The sequence below is a fragment of the Moschus berezovskii genome, chromosome 5 (genome assembly GCF_049115385.1).
Source record: "Moschus berezovskii isolate FMDL1 chromosome 5, NW_MosBer_1.0, whole genome shotgun sequence".
Taxonomy (NCBI): domain Eukaryota; kingdom Metazoa; phylum Chordata; class Mammalia; order Artiodactyla; family Moschidae; genus Moschus; species Moschus berezovskii.
Window position 1 is genome coordinate 81248424 of NC_142464.1, and position 13934 is coordinate 81262357.

Genomic DNA, 13934 nt, shown 5'->3' on the forward strand with positions numbered 1-13934 from the left:
GGTTGCCATGCCCTCCTCCCGGGGATCTTCCTAACCCAGGGATTGAACCCAGGTCTCTCTCATTGCCGACGGATTCTTTACCATCTGAGCCACCAGGGACCCATTTTGTTTTAATAGATTTTACTAATAAATATTGTTATTGGAGTTGTCATTGCTCCATATTGTTAACATTCACACTTGGTCATAAAACTGATCTCCCCAAAAGTAACACTTTACTGTCTTAAAAGTATACTAAGCTTCTTCTTTTTTTTTTTTGTACTTCAAGTAAAAATCTGGCTAGAGCTGTGGACCCCCACATTCTGGATAACTAATTAGTTTCCAACTTAGAACCCCTGGAGATTTTGGTTTAGTATTATGTTGTAGAGTGGATTCAAGCTCCTGTATTTTTTTAATTTTTTTCTACTTAAAATGGACAACCAATGGATAAAATGGATCTCCATTTGGTTATTTTTTTAATATAAATTTGTTTTAATTGGAGACTAATTACTTTACAATATTGTATTGGTTTTGCATACACTGACATGAATCCGCCACGGGTGTACACATGTTTCCCATCCTGAACCCCCCTCCCACTTCCCTCCCCATACCATCCCTCTGGGTCATCCCAGTGTACCAGCCCTGAGCATCCTGGACTGGCGATTCATTTCACATATGATAATATACATTTTTCAATGCCATTCTCCCAAATCATCCTCCTGTATTTTTAGAGAAGATCATCAAGCATAGCCAAGGTGTCATGTTTTTAGAGAATAAGACCAGCAGAGGGCTGAAAAGAGTAACACATAAGATTCAATTTGATCCCAGTTGGGAGAAAATTACCTACTTCAAGTAAATTATCACTTAAAAAATCTATGACCAATGAAATATGAAGAAGCTAATCACTGTGAATTATCATAGTACACTTAGGCTCCGTCTATTACAATAAGTAAAAGGAGATGATATCTTGGTATTTCTAATTTTCTTGAAGAGATCTCTAGTCTTTCTCATTCCATTGTTTTCCTCTGTTTCTTTGCAAAGTGAAGGCTTTCTTACCTCTCCTTGCTATTCTTTCGAACTGTCCATTCAGGTGGGCATATCTTTCCCTTTCTCCTCTGCCTTTCTCTTCTCTTCTTTTCTCAGCTATTTGTAAGGTCTCCTCCGACTACCATTTTGCCTTCTTGCAAATTTCTTTTTATTTGGGAAAGTTTGATCCCAGTCTCCTGTACAATGTTAGAAACCTCCATTCATTGTTCTTGAGGCACTCTGGCTATCAGATCTAACCCCTTGAATCTATTTGTCACTTCCACTGTATAATCATAAGGATATGACTTAGGTCATACCCAAATGGCCTACTGCGTTTCCCTACCTGCCTCAATTTAAGTCTGAATTTTGCAATAAGCAGCACATAATCTGAGCCACAGTTAGCTCCTGGTCTTGTTTTTGCTGACTATATAGAGCTTCTTCATCTTCGGCTGCAAATATAATCAATCTGATTTCAGGGTTGACCATCCAGTAATGTCCATGTGTAGAGTCATCTCTTGTGTTGTTGGAAGAATGTGTTTGCTACGATCAGTGAGTTCTTTTGGCAAAACTCTGCAAGCCTTTGCCCTGCTTCATTCTTTACTCCAAGGCCAAACTTGCCTGTTATTCCAGGTATTTCTTGACTTCCTACTTTTGCATTCCAATCCTCTATGATGAAAAGGACATCTTTTTTTGGTGTTCTACAAAGTCTTGTAGGTCTTCATAGAACCATTCGACTTTAGCTTCTTCGGCTTTAATGGCTGGGGCATAGACTTGGACTTCTGTGATGTTGAATGGCTTGCGCTGGAAATGAACTGAGATCATTTTGTCATTTTTGTGACTGCACCCTACTTAAGTACTGCATTTTTAACTCTTTTGTTGACTATGAGGACTAATCCATTTCTTCCAAGGGATTCTTGCCCACAGTAGTAGATATAATGGTCATCTGAATTAAATTTGCCCATTTGTTCACTGATTTTTCAATTCCTAATTGATTCCTAAAATCTATTCCTAAAATGATTTAAATGAGGCAGAATACGTCAATACCTTGGTAATCAGGCCGAAGTCACTGCTTCCTAGTATAAGACAGTCACAGGGAGATCAGCTCTGGCTCCAAGCGGTGGTTTGCTGTTGTCAGTCACTAAATCATGTCTGACTCTTCGCGACCCAGAGATGGGCACATATATTCTATTAGAGGCCATTCTTATCATCAGTCCAAAAATCATATGTGAAAGGCTACATGGCTCTTTTAAGAAAAATCAAAAGGAAAATAGCTTTATTTTCCTTTTGGCTGCAATAAAATGTATTTCCAAAATTAAAATATTCACTATCCTGGCAATTTAACAAAAATTAGCAACATGATGGCCAGCAGAGGGCATTCAAGTCTCTATTGTTAGTATCTCAGGTGTGCCAAGCATCTTGTTTTCTCCAATTCATTTATTTCTTTCAATAGACTGAAGATTCGTCTGTAGTTTTCTTTAAAATGGAATACTTAATTACTTCTGTATATTTTTCATACATTTGAATAATCTTAGGAGTAAAACTGTGTTCACTTTGCAACCCCATGGATGGTGGCCCATCAAGCTACTCTGTCTATGGGGTTTTCCAGGCCAAAATACTGGAGTGGGTTGCCATTTCCTCCTCCAGGGGATCTTCCTGACCCAGGGATTGAAACTGTGTCTCCTGTATGGCAGGAGATTCTTTACCACTGAGTCACCCAGGATGCCCAGCAGTAAAATTATTATATAAATTAACGTACTTTCTATGTGAATCTATAATTATCTCAATAAAAATTTTAATTAAAAGACAAACAGTAGATTAGGGAGCCCCCGGATGATGAAGCACAAGCTGGAATCAGGATTGCCAGGAGAAATATCAATAATCTCAGCTATGCAGATGACACCACCATTATGGCAGAAAGCAAAGAAGAACTAGAGTCTCTTGAAAGTGAAAGAGGAGAGTGAAAAAGTTGACTTAAAACTCAGCATTCAGAAAACTAAGATCATGGCATCCAGTCCCATCACTTCACGGCAAATAGGTGGGGAAACAATGGAAACAGTGACAGGCTTTATTTTTTGGGGTTCCAAAATCACTGCAGATGGTGACTGCAGCCATGAAATTAAAAGACGCTTACTCCCTGGAAGAAAAGTTATGACCAACCTAGACAGCATATTAAAAAACAGAGACATTACTTTGCCAACAAAGGTCCGTCTAGTCAAAGCTATGGTTTTTTCCAGTAGTCATGTATGGATGTGAGAGTCAGGACTATAAAGAAAGCTGAGCACCGAAGAATTGATGCTTTTGAACTGTGGTGTTGGAGAAGACTCTTGAGAGTCCCTTGGACTGCAAGGAGATCCAACCAGTCCATTCTAAAGGAGATCAGTCCTGAATATTCATTGGAAGGACTAATGCTGAAACTGAAACTCCAATACTTTGGCCACCTGATGGGAAGAACTGACTCATTTGAAAAGACCTTGATGCTGGGAGAGATTGAAGGTGGGAAGAGAAGGGGACAACAGAGGATGAGATGGTTGGATGGCATCACCAACTCAACGGACAAGAGTTTGACCAAGCTCCGGGAGTTGGTGATGGACAGGGAAGCCTGGTATGCTGCAGTCCATGGGGTTGCAAAGAGTTGGACACGACTGAGCTACTGATTGGAACTGAACTGATATGGCTCTAGAGCACAACCTGTCATTTGAGGTCTTGATATTGCTAGAAGCTAAACTTCGTCCTAGTCTCCTGGTCCAAACATGTCCTTCATAAGAAGATGAGGTTCTACCCTGATGTACATCTTCACACACCCACTGCGGCAATATGCTTATAGCCCTCCATCTATACTTTTGCCTCAAGGTTTATTAATACAAACCATTGTCTAATTGTAGAATAATCATTGCAAGTAACTATATAGACACCTACACTTAAAACATAGAATTCTTTTTTAAAAATGTTCAAGTGTGTAGGGAAGTACAGCTGAGACAAAAGAACACTACCTTAACATTGCTAGACTTCAACATAGCAATGCAACATGCACATATGAGGAGGAGTGTTCCCCAGATTACCAACAGCAGGGTTGTAAACATCCTGAACACATACTGGTCCACCAGGACAAATTCCTGTTATATTTACCGTGCTAAGCATTTTAAGTTCCTTAAAATGTTAACCACTGTCTGCTTAATGCCTCAATATGAAGACTGCTAAAACCACTTAATCTTAAGAGTCTTTTATTCCTTTACATGTATTGCAATAAGGATTATTCTTAGTTACAAATAAGGACTGAATGAAAACAAGAGCTGTAAGAGCTCTGTGGCAAACATTAAAATGTAAGTGAAAGCTGGTAAGCAAATTAGGTCACAAAGCACTTTCATACTTTCAAACCAAGCTTCCTGCCTTGTGACTTTTAAGGCAGACTACTTTCCAACATTGTGGTGTTGGTGGTGAATCCTCTAAGGCCATCTTCAAATTTGGTTCAAGATGGCAAATGTTCTTGGCTTTGAGGTTACACTTTTGATGCTGGGTTCCAGGCTTACTACGTTTTCAGTGCAGTCTTCACCTGCCGAAGTACATTAGGGTTCTGTGAACAACATTGAAATTATTATTCTCCCATCCAAGTACTAACCAGGCCCGACCCTGCTTAGCTTCCGAGATCAGACGAGATTGGGCGCGTTCAGGGTGGTATGGCCAGGGACGAAATTACTATTCTCTTTGTTTTCTGACAGAGGAAGACACTGCAAGTAATGCCTCAGATGAGGTGGGTGGCCCCACAGCACCACACGGTATCCCTGGGTCAGGTAAGATATCTAAACTGTTGAATTTTAAATGTTCTTTTGATTTTTAAAGTCTAATATATACCAGTTGAAGTAGTTATAGGGAAGATCTCTACTATATATGACCCCAAATGCCTCATTATATTGAATACCTGAGTTGGTAGAGTATATGGTAGGGGAGTAAGGAAATGTCTATTCCTACTTCTTACTTAAAAAAAAAAAAATCTATAAATACCGAGACACTCTGTATTCATAAATACGCAATCAAGGATACCTGTTGATGAAAAGCAGCTAAATTATTCTCACTGATGTTGGGGATTAGTCTGTCTTATTTTAAAATACTTGAATATGAATGTATGAAAAAAATTTTGATACTCATATTGAAATTCTCAATGTTTTACATCAGTCCAGTTTACTTTAAATGAATGATACTGAAATACAGGATGTATCTAAGTTTGAATAACTGAGAATCATGTTGATTCATAGGAAATCATATTCCTTTAGAAGATGCTAAAAGTCATTTACAGATTATAATAGTGAGTGACACAGGCTGGAAAACACTGGTATGACAAGGAGGTCAGAGCACTTATAAACATATGGTCTCATAAAAATTAAGCAAATGCTTGAAGGGGGCCACAAGAAACAGAAATATTTGAGGAAATTGCCAGAAGACGAATGCAGTTTGGAATAGACAACAGACTGGAAACAATGTCATACCAAATACAAAAATTTTAAATTATGAATACAGTTTTACAAAAGAAAAATGTCAACCCTCAAAGAAAAACGAGATTTTATGAAGAAGTTGATGGCCTCCTAAGACAACCATGTCTCAGAATTGCCAAATGGAAACAAGGTTACTATATAACCTTGGAATTAGACTTTTTAAAGTGAAAATTCTATAAATTTTCCTCTTTGCATTTAACTTAGCAAAAAATTCAACAATAAATTCCTATTTTATGTACAACTATTTTATGTTCAAATGGTTCCCTAAATTATTATAAACCACATACCTATTAAGTCAAGAATTTCAATTTCTTTTCAAATCTTTCCTAAAGATTTAGGAAAGATTAGTACCAAAATATTCCTAATTCTTAAACTCTTTCATCTGTCCAATCACTTAAATATTCTAACTGTAGTATACCTGAATGCTTGAAAACTAATAATGCACTTTTAGACGATGTCATATAATGACTCTTTTCCTATGTTCTCTTGTTTAAGAATTATTTGAAAATCATACCAAAAACCCAAGAACTTTGAGCATCAAGAGAAAAGCACCTGAAGATGGTAAGAGTCTGAGATATGCCAACTTTTCCCACATTGATTAAAACTTCTGTAGCTTTTTCCTGATAGATGTTTATCCTTGTCCTTGACAAATCAAGACTATTGTTTATGAGCTATGTGAGAACAAAAAATGCTGAAAAATTATTTCTTTCATAGCTTATTAAGACTGAAAGTAACCAAGTAAACAGAAACTTTCCCACCTCAAATTTCTGCACAACTATCATTAGCCTTTAAATTATACTTTTCTGTGATTGCCATTAGAATACTAGGATGTGAAAGGAAAACCCCCACAAACTAGTAAGTTTTAAATTTTGCTTTTCTCCAAAGGTAACTAACAATGGCTATAACTTTTTAGTAATTCTACAAAAACTGAGAAGCCAGCTAATTATGAAGCTGTCATTCCAAACCGACCCATTATAAGTAACAGAAAAGGTTACTTATAATGTGCGTGCATGCTAAGTGTCTTCAGTCATGTCTGACTCTGTGTGACCCTATGGACTGTAGCCCACCAGGCTACTCTGTCCATGGGATTCTCCAGGCAAGAATACCGGAGTGATTTGCCATGCCCTCCTCCAGGGGATCTTCCTAACCCAGGGATCAAACCTGCATCTCTTACATCTCCTACATTGGCAAGCAATTTCTTTACCACTAGCACCACCTGGGAAGCCCAACCTAACATAGTATAGCGTAAAGAAAAACACAGAATGTAAGAAAAGGCACTGGTCTGAGAAACAGAAAACCTAATTTTTCTAGTTTCTCTTTACCCTTAAAACTCAACATGGAGCAAATGACTGCATCTCTCTGGATCGCTAAGATAATCCAACTTAAGCATTTTATAGATTTATAATTGATCTAATTGTTTTGAGTTCACATAAATAGTTGAAGACCTCAGTTTTTACAAAGTGAAGACACCTGTGCACCTACCACTCAAATCAAAACATAAAACACTACCAGCACCCTAAAGACCCCCCCACTTCATTAATTATCCTGTTAGCTGCCATGCGTGTATGCTAAGTCGCTTCAGTTGTGTCCGACTCTATGTGACCCTATGGACTGCAGCCTGCCAGGCTCCTCTGTCCATGGAATTCTCCAGGCAAGAATATTGGAGTGGGTTTCCACGCCCTCCTCCAGGGGATCTTCCCAACCCAGGTATCAAACCTGCATCTCTTACGTCTCCTGCATTGACAGGTGGGTTCTTTACTACTAGCGCCACCTGGGAAGCCTGTTAGCCCTCATAAAAGTTATCAATGTTTATTACCATAGGCTAGTTTTATTAATAGAATCATACAACCATCTTTTCCTTTAGTATGTATTTTGTAATGGCAAGCTTCTTTCACACAGCATTGTTTGAGAGTCATCCATGATTTTACTTGCAGCAGGAGTTTGTTCGTTTTTACTGCTATAGAATATTCCATAATAGGAACATCCCTCTACCTTCTCTATCCAATGTTCCCAGATTGGGGCTACCAAGAATAATGTTGCTATACAAATTCCTGTGCATGTCTCCCAATAAACCTATGTATGCGTCTCTGTTGAGTACACACCCAGGAGTGGGATGCAGGGTCACAGGGTACGCACATATCCACGTGGTGTTCTAAGCACGTTATATAGTAATACATTTAATCCCTACTACAACTCCAGGAGATAAGTGATACCATTATCCCCATTTACAGAGGAGGAAATGGAGGCATGAACAAGTCTGCTCTGTTGAACCAGTTGCTCTACTGCCTCTCTGTGGGGGCAGGGACCACATCAGCCTTGCGTAGTACAGTATTCCTAGTGTCAACCACAGGGCCTTGCATACACACAGGAAGAGCTCAACAAATATTTTTCGAATAAAGTATTAGAGAATAGTAGGACTCCACTGTTCCCCAACCCTGCCCAACAACACTTATATCTCACGAAAGCTGAAAATTTTATTCTCCATTTTTTGACATAATTACAAATCAGATGAGTTGCCTCATGTTTTCCTTCTCTCAATGCCCTTTAATGGATGTGCGACTGAAAAGGCTAACTGCACAAGGATTAACCACACGAAAGTACCATTCCCAATGCCCTGAATTTGTACACTGGACCTTTAAAATATACAAGTCTAGCCCGACAGGTGAGAAACAGAGTCAGAAATTAGGAGACTTTTCCAAGATCAAACTATTACTAGGAAATCTGGTAGACTTCAAGTCTTATGTTAAAGAGGCTGTTCCCAACACTCACGAGAATAACAAAGCAGTAGAACCTTAAGATCCTTTGGGGGATAAGTCACTTTTCCAACTAAGGGAATGTAAAACACTAGAGGAATGTAACATGTTTGGCTATTATTTCTAAGAGATAAAAATCAAAAAAGTTAACCCCAGCCTTAATATGGCAATTCAAAGCAAGTTCTCTGATAATCTACTCCTGGGTTTCCCAACAAACTAAATGAAGACAACTGGGAACAAATTCCATAAGTTTGTCTGAGTGCATCCCTTCCCTCTACCTCTCAAGTGCCTTTCAAGTGATACGTTATATACTTTTTGCAGAACCAGCATCTGTATCTCTTAAGAAAACTGCTTCTGAGACCGCTGCAAATCAGTTTCCTCAAAGAACAACAGAACCAAAAGATTCTTCAGAATATTTTTGCAGTCAGGAGACTCCCTACGTGACCCAACTTCATCAGGTAAATGTCATAAATCTTTAGAAAAAGTATGAAAATGTTTACCAGTTGTAGGGTTCAGTTCCTAACACAGGAAAATGATAATTCACTGAAGGGCATTTCCGTCCCCTCACTAACCAAGGAAAGGCTAACTAGCTGATTCATGTGATAAATGTATGAAATTTTAGTAATTCCTTTTATGGAATCTTCAAATATGTCCATGTCATTCTAGTCTACATAAACTGTGACTGTGGTTTAAAGATAAAGATCTCTAATCTACAATGGGGTGTATGGTTTGTCCCAATTCTGCAAACCTCAGAACTCATTGGTGGCTTTAGGCCCGAAAAAGTACTTGATTATATTTATCTGGCATGAACAAGCACACACACACAGCTTTATTGCTGAAGAGGACAACCAATTAGCTTAACACTAAAAATTCCCCCTGACAGAAAGCAGAGCTATGGTATAAATCTGCAAATAGCCAGACTACTAAAAAAGAAGGACTTCTGGATGAACCCATCTCGATTAAGCATCCAGTGCATGACTGTCTAGTAATTGATATTCCATTTGCTTTTATATATAAAATACATAACACCACAACATTCAGGGGTTCTGTCATCCCTGACACTAAATATCTATGCCTAAGAGAGAACCAAAAACAATGCAAAAATGATAGACATTTCAGTTTCTAGAGCCTTCTGCAACAGACCACCACCTGCCAATGTACACTGTATATAATTAACTCTATATTAAATTATAACAACCCATCTAGGCTTCCAATTTTGACATTCCTTGATTTACTGTCAAATGAAAAAATTTTTGAAAATTTATTTTATTGAAGTACAGTTGACTTACAATGTTAGATTAATTTCTCCTGTATAGCAAAGTGATTCAGCTATATTTATAACATACAGTCTTTTTCATATTCTTTTCCATTATGGTATCACAAGAAATGTAATAGTGTCCTGTGCTATACAGGAGGGCCATGTTGTTGTTATCCATTCTATTAAAAACATTATTTCTTAATCTTTCACCCCTATAGCAGCAGATTTTATCTTCTAGACATAAAGAAGTTTCATACTCTTAGAATCAGTTCTGCTAATGTGTGAGGACTTTTGCTAATTTAAAATTGTGAATTGGATAGGATTATGGGCAAGAAGCAGCGCTCTCAAAGAATCTTAATGATTCTATGCCTGCTGCTGCTGCTGCTGCTGCTAAGTCACTTCAGTCGTGTCCGACTCTGTGCAATGCCATAGATGGCAGCCCACCAGGCTCCCCTGTCCCTGGGATTCTCCTGGCAAAAACACTGGAGTGGGTTGCCATTTCCTTCTCCAATGCATGAAAGTGAAAAGTGAAAGCGAAGTTGCTTAGTCGTGTCCAACTCTTAGCGACCCCATGGACTGCAGCCTACCAAGCTCCTCCGTCCACGGGATTTTCCAGGCAAGAGTACTGGAGTGGGGTGCCACTCCAGATCCTTCTCCAGATCCTATGCCTACAAAAGGAAAATTTTAATGGTTTTCCACTAATACCTTTCTTCTCCAGAAGCTACTGGGTTTTTTGCCACTGTTACTGAAAGTATCACAAGGTCAGTCTTCAACACCACAGTTTAGCAAAAACTTGCTCTGAAAAATAAGCAGCCTGATAGAATCCATTTAGTTTTCTCTATCATCATGTAGTAATCACATTTTTATTGCCCTTCAGTTCAGTTTAGTTCAGTCGCTCAGTCATGTCTAACTCTTTGCGACCCCCTCATGAACCGCAGCACGCCAGGCCTCCCTGTCCATCACCAGCTCCCGGAGTCCACCCAAACCCATGTCATGAACACAAACACATGGTTTGTGTTGGTGATGCCATCCAACCATCTCATCCTCTGTCGTCCCCTTCTCCTCCTACTCTCAATCTTTCCCAGCATCAGGGTCTTTTCAAATGAGTCAGCTCTCCACATCAGGTGGCCAAATGATCTCCTGCTGCTAAGTCACTTCAGTCGTGTCCGACTCTGTGTGACCCCATAGACGGCCTCCTACCAGGCTCCCCCATCCCTGGGATTCTCCAGGCAAGAACACTGGAGTGGGTTGCCATTTCCTTCTCCAATGCATGAAAGTGAACAGTGAAAGTGAAGTCGCTCAGTCATGTCCGACTCTTAGCGACCTCATGGACTGCAGCCTACCAGGCTCCTCCATCCATGGGATTTTCCAGGCAAGAGTACTGGAGTGGGGTGCCACTGCCTTCTCCGATTATTGCCCTTAGCGTGTATCAATTATCTAATCTCATTAATTCTTTCACTTAAAAGCAACTGTAGAAAAGTGCATATAATTAGGAACAAAGTTATTCATAAAAAAAAAATCACCCTCCTTTTCTTTACATATACATTTAAATAGATCTTGGGGATGAACTTTCTGAGTTAACTAAAAAGTAAATATTTAAAAAAAAAACTCAAGGTCAGTTTCATATCTTCCTCACAGACCACCAGGCAACTCTAAAGATCCCTTGTGTTTGTACACCTCTTCCCATGACAGGATATCCAAAATAACTTCTCTGAAGAATGTTGTAAACTCATGTTGTTATGGAGTACCATATGAATAGTCTTTAGTTTTTCCTTGGATTATATATATAATCCTCTCAATAACATAAATATTTTAAAATAAGATCTCTATTATGATCAACCCACAATTATCCAAAATGAATTCAAATTAAAAATATTCTTTTTGATTCATCCTAGAATTCTAAATTACTCTCAGTTTTTAGTAAACAAGGAATATACAAGATGTGAAACTCAAACCCAACTATTCTGGATCCTGAAAAAAAGCAAAAAGACTACTTCTACTTTAAGTTTGGTGGAGGGAAAACTAATTATTTGGAATGCATTTATACATATCTCTCCCATATTGCTGATAAGTGTTATCACCAAGTTCCTTAACTGTTCTTGAAGTTGTTGCTGAGGTATCCTCTTATGGAAACTTTGTAATACTTTCAGTGATGTCAGACTGAGATTTATATTTCTTACCCTTAAGAAAACTGTTTATATTAAAACTCAGTTCAGTTAGTAGTTAATGGAAAAATCACAGAAGCAAAGTTATTTTTTAACTCAAAGGATCTATCAGTTTTTCAAAGTCAATGTGTATCTTGTCATACAGGAACTAGTCTCTCCCTCTTTTAAAGAAGGGAATTATTTTGGCATTTCCTTACCTAATGTTTTCATTCATTACCTAAAATGTTTACCAGAGAATTTTTTGCACATGCACTATTCTTCCGCGATTGGATTATTATCTGTTGGAATTCACGAAATCTAGAACCGGTAGTTCCCTTTGAACATCAACCGATTCAGCTTCCCCGGGTTTGAATCCTTACGTTCCCATAGCTATGACTTCGTTCAAATACACCATATGCCCAACAGCTCTGCTCTTGCAAACAAAAGCCTGTGGTGGTTGCAGGCTACCCGCGAAACCTCAAAGTGTATTGTAGGTAAAGGACTAGCAAACACCCCACACAGTTCTATCACAATAACAGCTTCAGGCTCTGGGAGATCAAAACGCGCAAGCAAACAAGGAAGAACCCCGACTGGGCTAGTCCAGCCGACTGGAGCCTTACAATCTGATCAGATCCAGGAGGGGTGCACTACACCGGGAGCGCGGAGAGCCCCTAAAGACCGTTAAGGGTGGCGGGGGACAGGCTGAAGTCCAGGGAGACAAGAGAGCCCCGGCACACGCCTTGGCAATCTGGTGGATGCCACAGGAAGGTACCAGTCCAGGTAAGAGAGAGGTCCGGCCCCTGGTTCTCAGGCGCCCGCGAGTTCGCCAACTCCGGCCGCGGGAAGCGGATCGGGCAGATGGAGGAGAACACGAGCCGCCATCCCCACCCCTCACCCAGTCGCTCACCGGTGCTGCAGCCCCACGAGTCCCAGAGTGATCACATGTGGCACGTCGAGCTGCGTGGGCCACTCTCCGGAGGCGATGCACCCGAACACGCCACATTCCTCTCGGATCCCCAACTCCTCCAGCTCCATGTCGCCGCCGAAAGCACGTGGTGGGACCCGCCGCCGCAGCAGGGGTCTAAGCACCAACCAGTAGACTGTTCGGCCTGGAAGCCTCCGAAGCTCGGGCCGGGGACAGCCGCTCCCTTCGCAGCGGCTCGACCCTCGCTACTGCGGCGGCGCGTGCTTTCCCCCAAGTGAGAGGGATCCGTCGCCCCCGCCCGCCACTCTGCCCCGCCCCTCCGGGCCCGCCAATGAGAGAGGACGGAGGGCGAGGCCCCGGGGCTGAGGGGCGGAGTCACGGGCCCCGTGGGGGTGGAGCCAGCCCTCCCCCTGAGGCCTGTGGGAGGGTAATTTTTCTGCACGTGGAACTCTCCGTTATTTTCTAGCACCCAAGATGCAGGTGATGGGACTTACGAGGTTAATGTCATTTCTCTCCCAGAGAATATACACTTTGTATGTCCCTCCTCATATGCTTTCCCCCGAGCCGTCACTACTTGGTATGCTCCAACTTCTGACCCGCTCTCTCTGGCGAGGAGGGGGCCCGGTCAGCGAGCGGAAGTAAAGTGGGGAGGGGCCGCCAGTGCGCGCCATTTTCCCTCTTTCCAGGAACTGCGCCGGCGCGGGGCGGGACGGGGGGCCCGTGACAGTGCGCCTGCGAGGCGGGAAGCCTTGCTCCGGGGGTCCAAGTTCCTCTGGGTAGGTTAGGGACCCCTGGTGTTCTGTGGCCACGGCGATGTACGAAGAGACCCGGAGGGGGCGCTGTGGGGCAGGCGGCCCTGCCAGGGGCGTGTGTGTGGGCGGTGCCTCCCTCCCCCGCCCCGGGAGCCTCTCTGATCGCGCTTCTTTTCCAGAGTCCTGCGTCTCTTCCCGGCGCGGCTGAAGTCCCCAGGCCACTCCGGACAATGGCGGCAGCCGAAGGTGAGTTAACTGGCGTCCGCAGCAGTTGGGCCTCCACAGTCTTCCCGCCTCTCCCACGCTGGCCTGTGCGCTCTCCCTGGCTCCCCACGGCATCCTTCCCCGGACTGTGCCCCGTCTCCCTGCACCCGCCTCTCTAGGCCACTGGGCGCGCGGGCACGTGGCCCTGACTCTGCCGAGCGGTGCGTTGGAAACAAAGCGCTCGGGGCCTCCTAACTTTTTGTAACATCCAGAACTTCTCATGGAATGAGGAAAAGGCGCACAGGGTCATTGGAACGAGAGATGGCCAAAGGCGCACAGGGTCATTGGAACGAGAGATGGCCAGAAGTTAGAGAGATACCTGCAAATCGCGTTTGCAATCAATAGGTAT

The 13934-nt window shown here is 41.8% G+C and overlaps 2 protein-coding genes across 5 annotated transcripts in view; one reads left to right on the forward strand and one right to left on the reverse strand.

Moving 5' to 3' along the window:
• The window catches only part of PPAT (phosphoribosyl pyrophosphate amidotransferase), a 38317-nt gene extending 25467 nt beyond the window's left edge, over positions 1–12850 (reverse strand). For both annotated transcript variants that reach the window (XM_088836357.1, XM_055434416.2), the window contains exon 1: positions 12552–12850. In XM_088836357.1, the coding sequence (XP_088692483.1) occupies positions 12552–12647 (96 nt within the window). In that variant the 5' untranslated portion in view covers positions 12648–12850. The remainder of the gene's footprint in view (positions 1–12551) is intronic.
• The window catches only part of PAICS (phosphoribosylaminoimidazole carboxylase and phosphoribosylaminoimidazolesuccinocarboxamide synthase), a 42912-nt gene that overhangs the window by 9859 nt on the left and 19119 nt on the right, over positions 1–13934 (forward strand). For 2 of the 3 annotated variants that reach the window (XM_055434414.2, XM_088836354.1), the window contains 4 exons: positions 4719–4790; positions 5985–6050; positions 8564–8700; positions 13501–13567. In XM_055434414.2, the coding sequence (XP_055290389.1) occupies positions 4719–4790; positions 5985–6050; positions 8564–8700; positions 13501–13567 (342 nt within the window). Of the gene's footprint in view, positions 1–4718; positions 4791–5984; positions 6051–8563; positions 8701–13208; positions 13346–13500; positions 13568–13934 lie in introns of those variants that run through there. The other variant, XM_088836355.1, reaches the window with a different exon arrangement.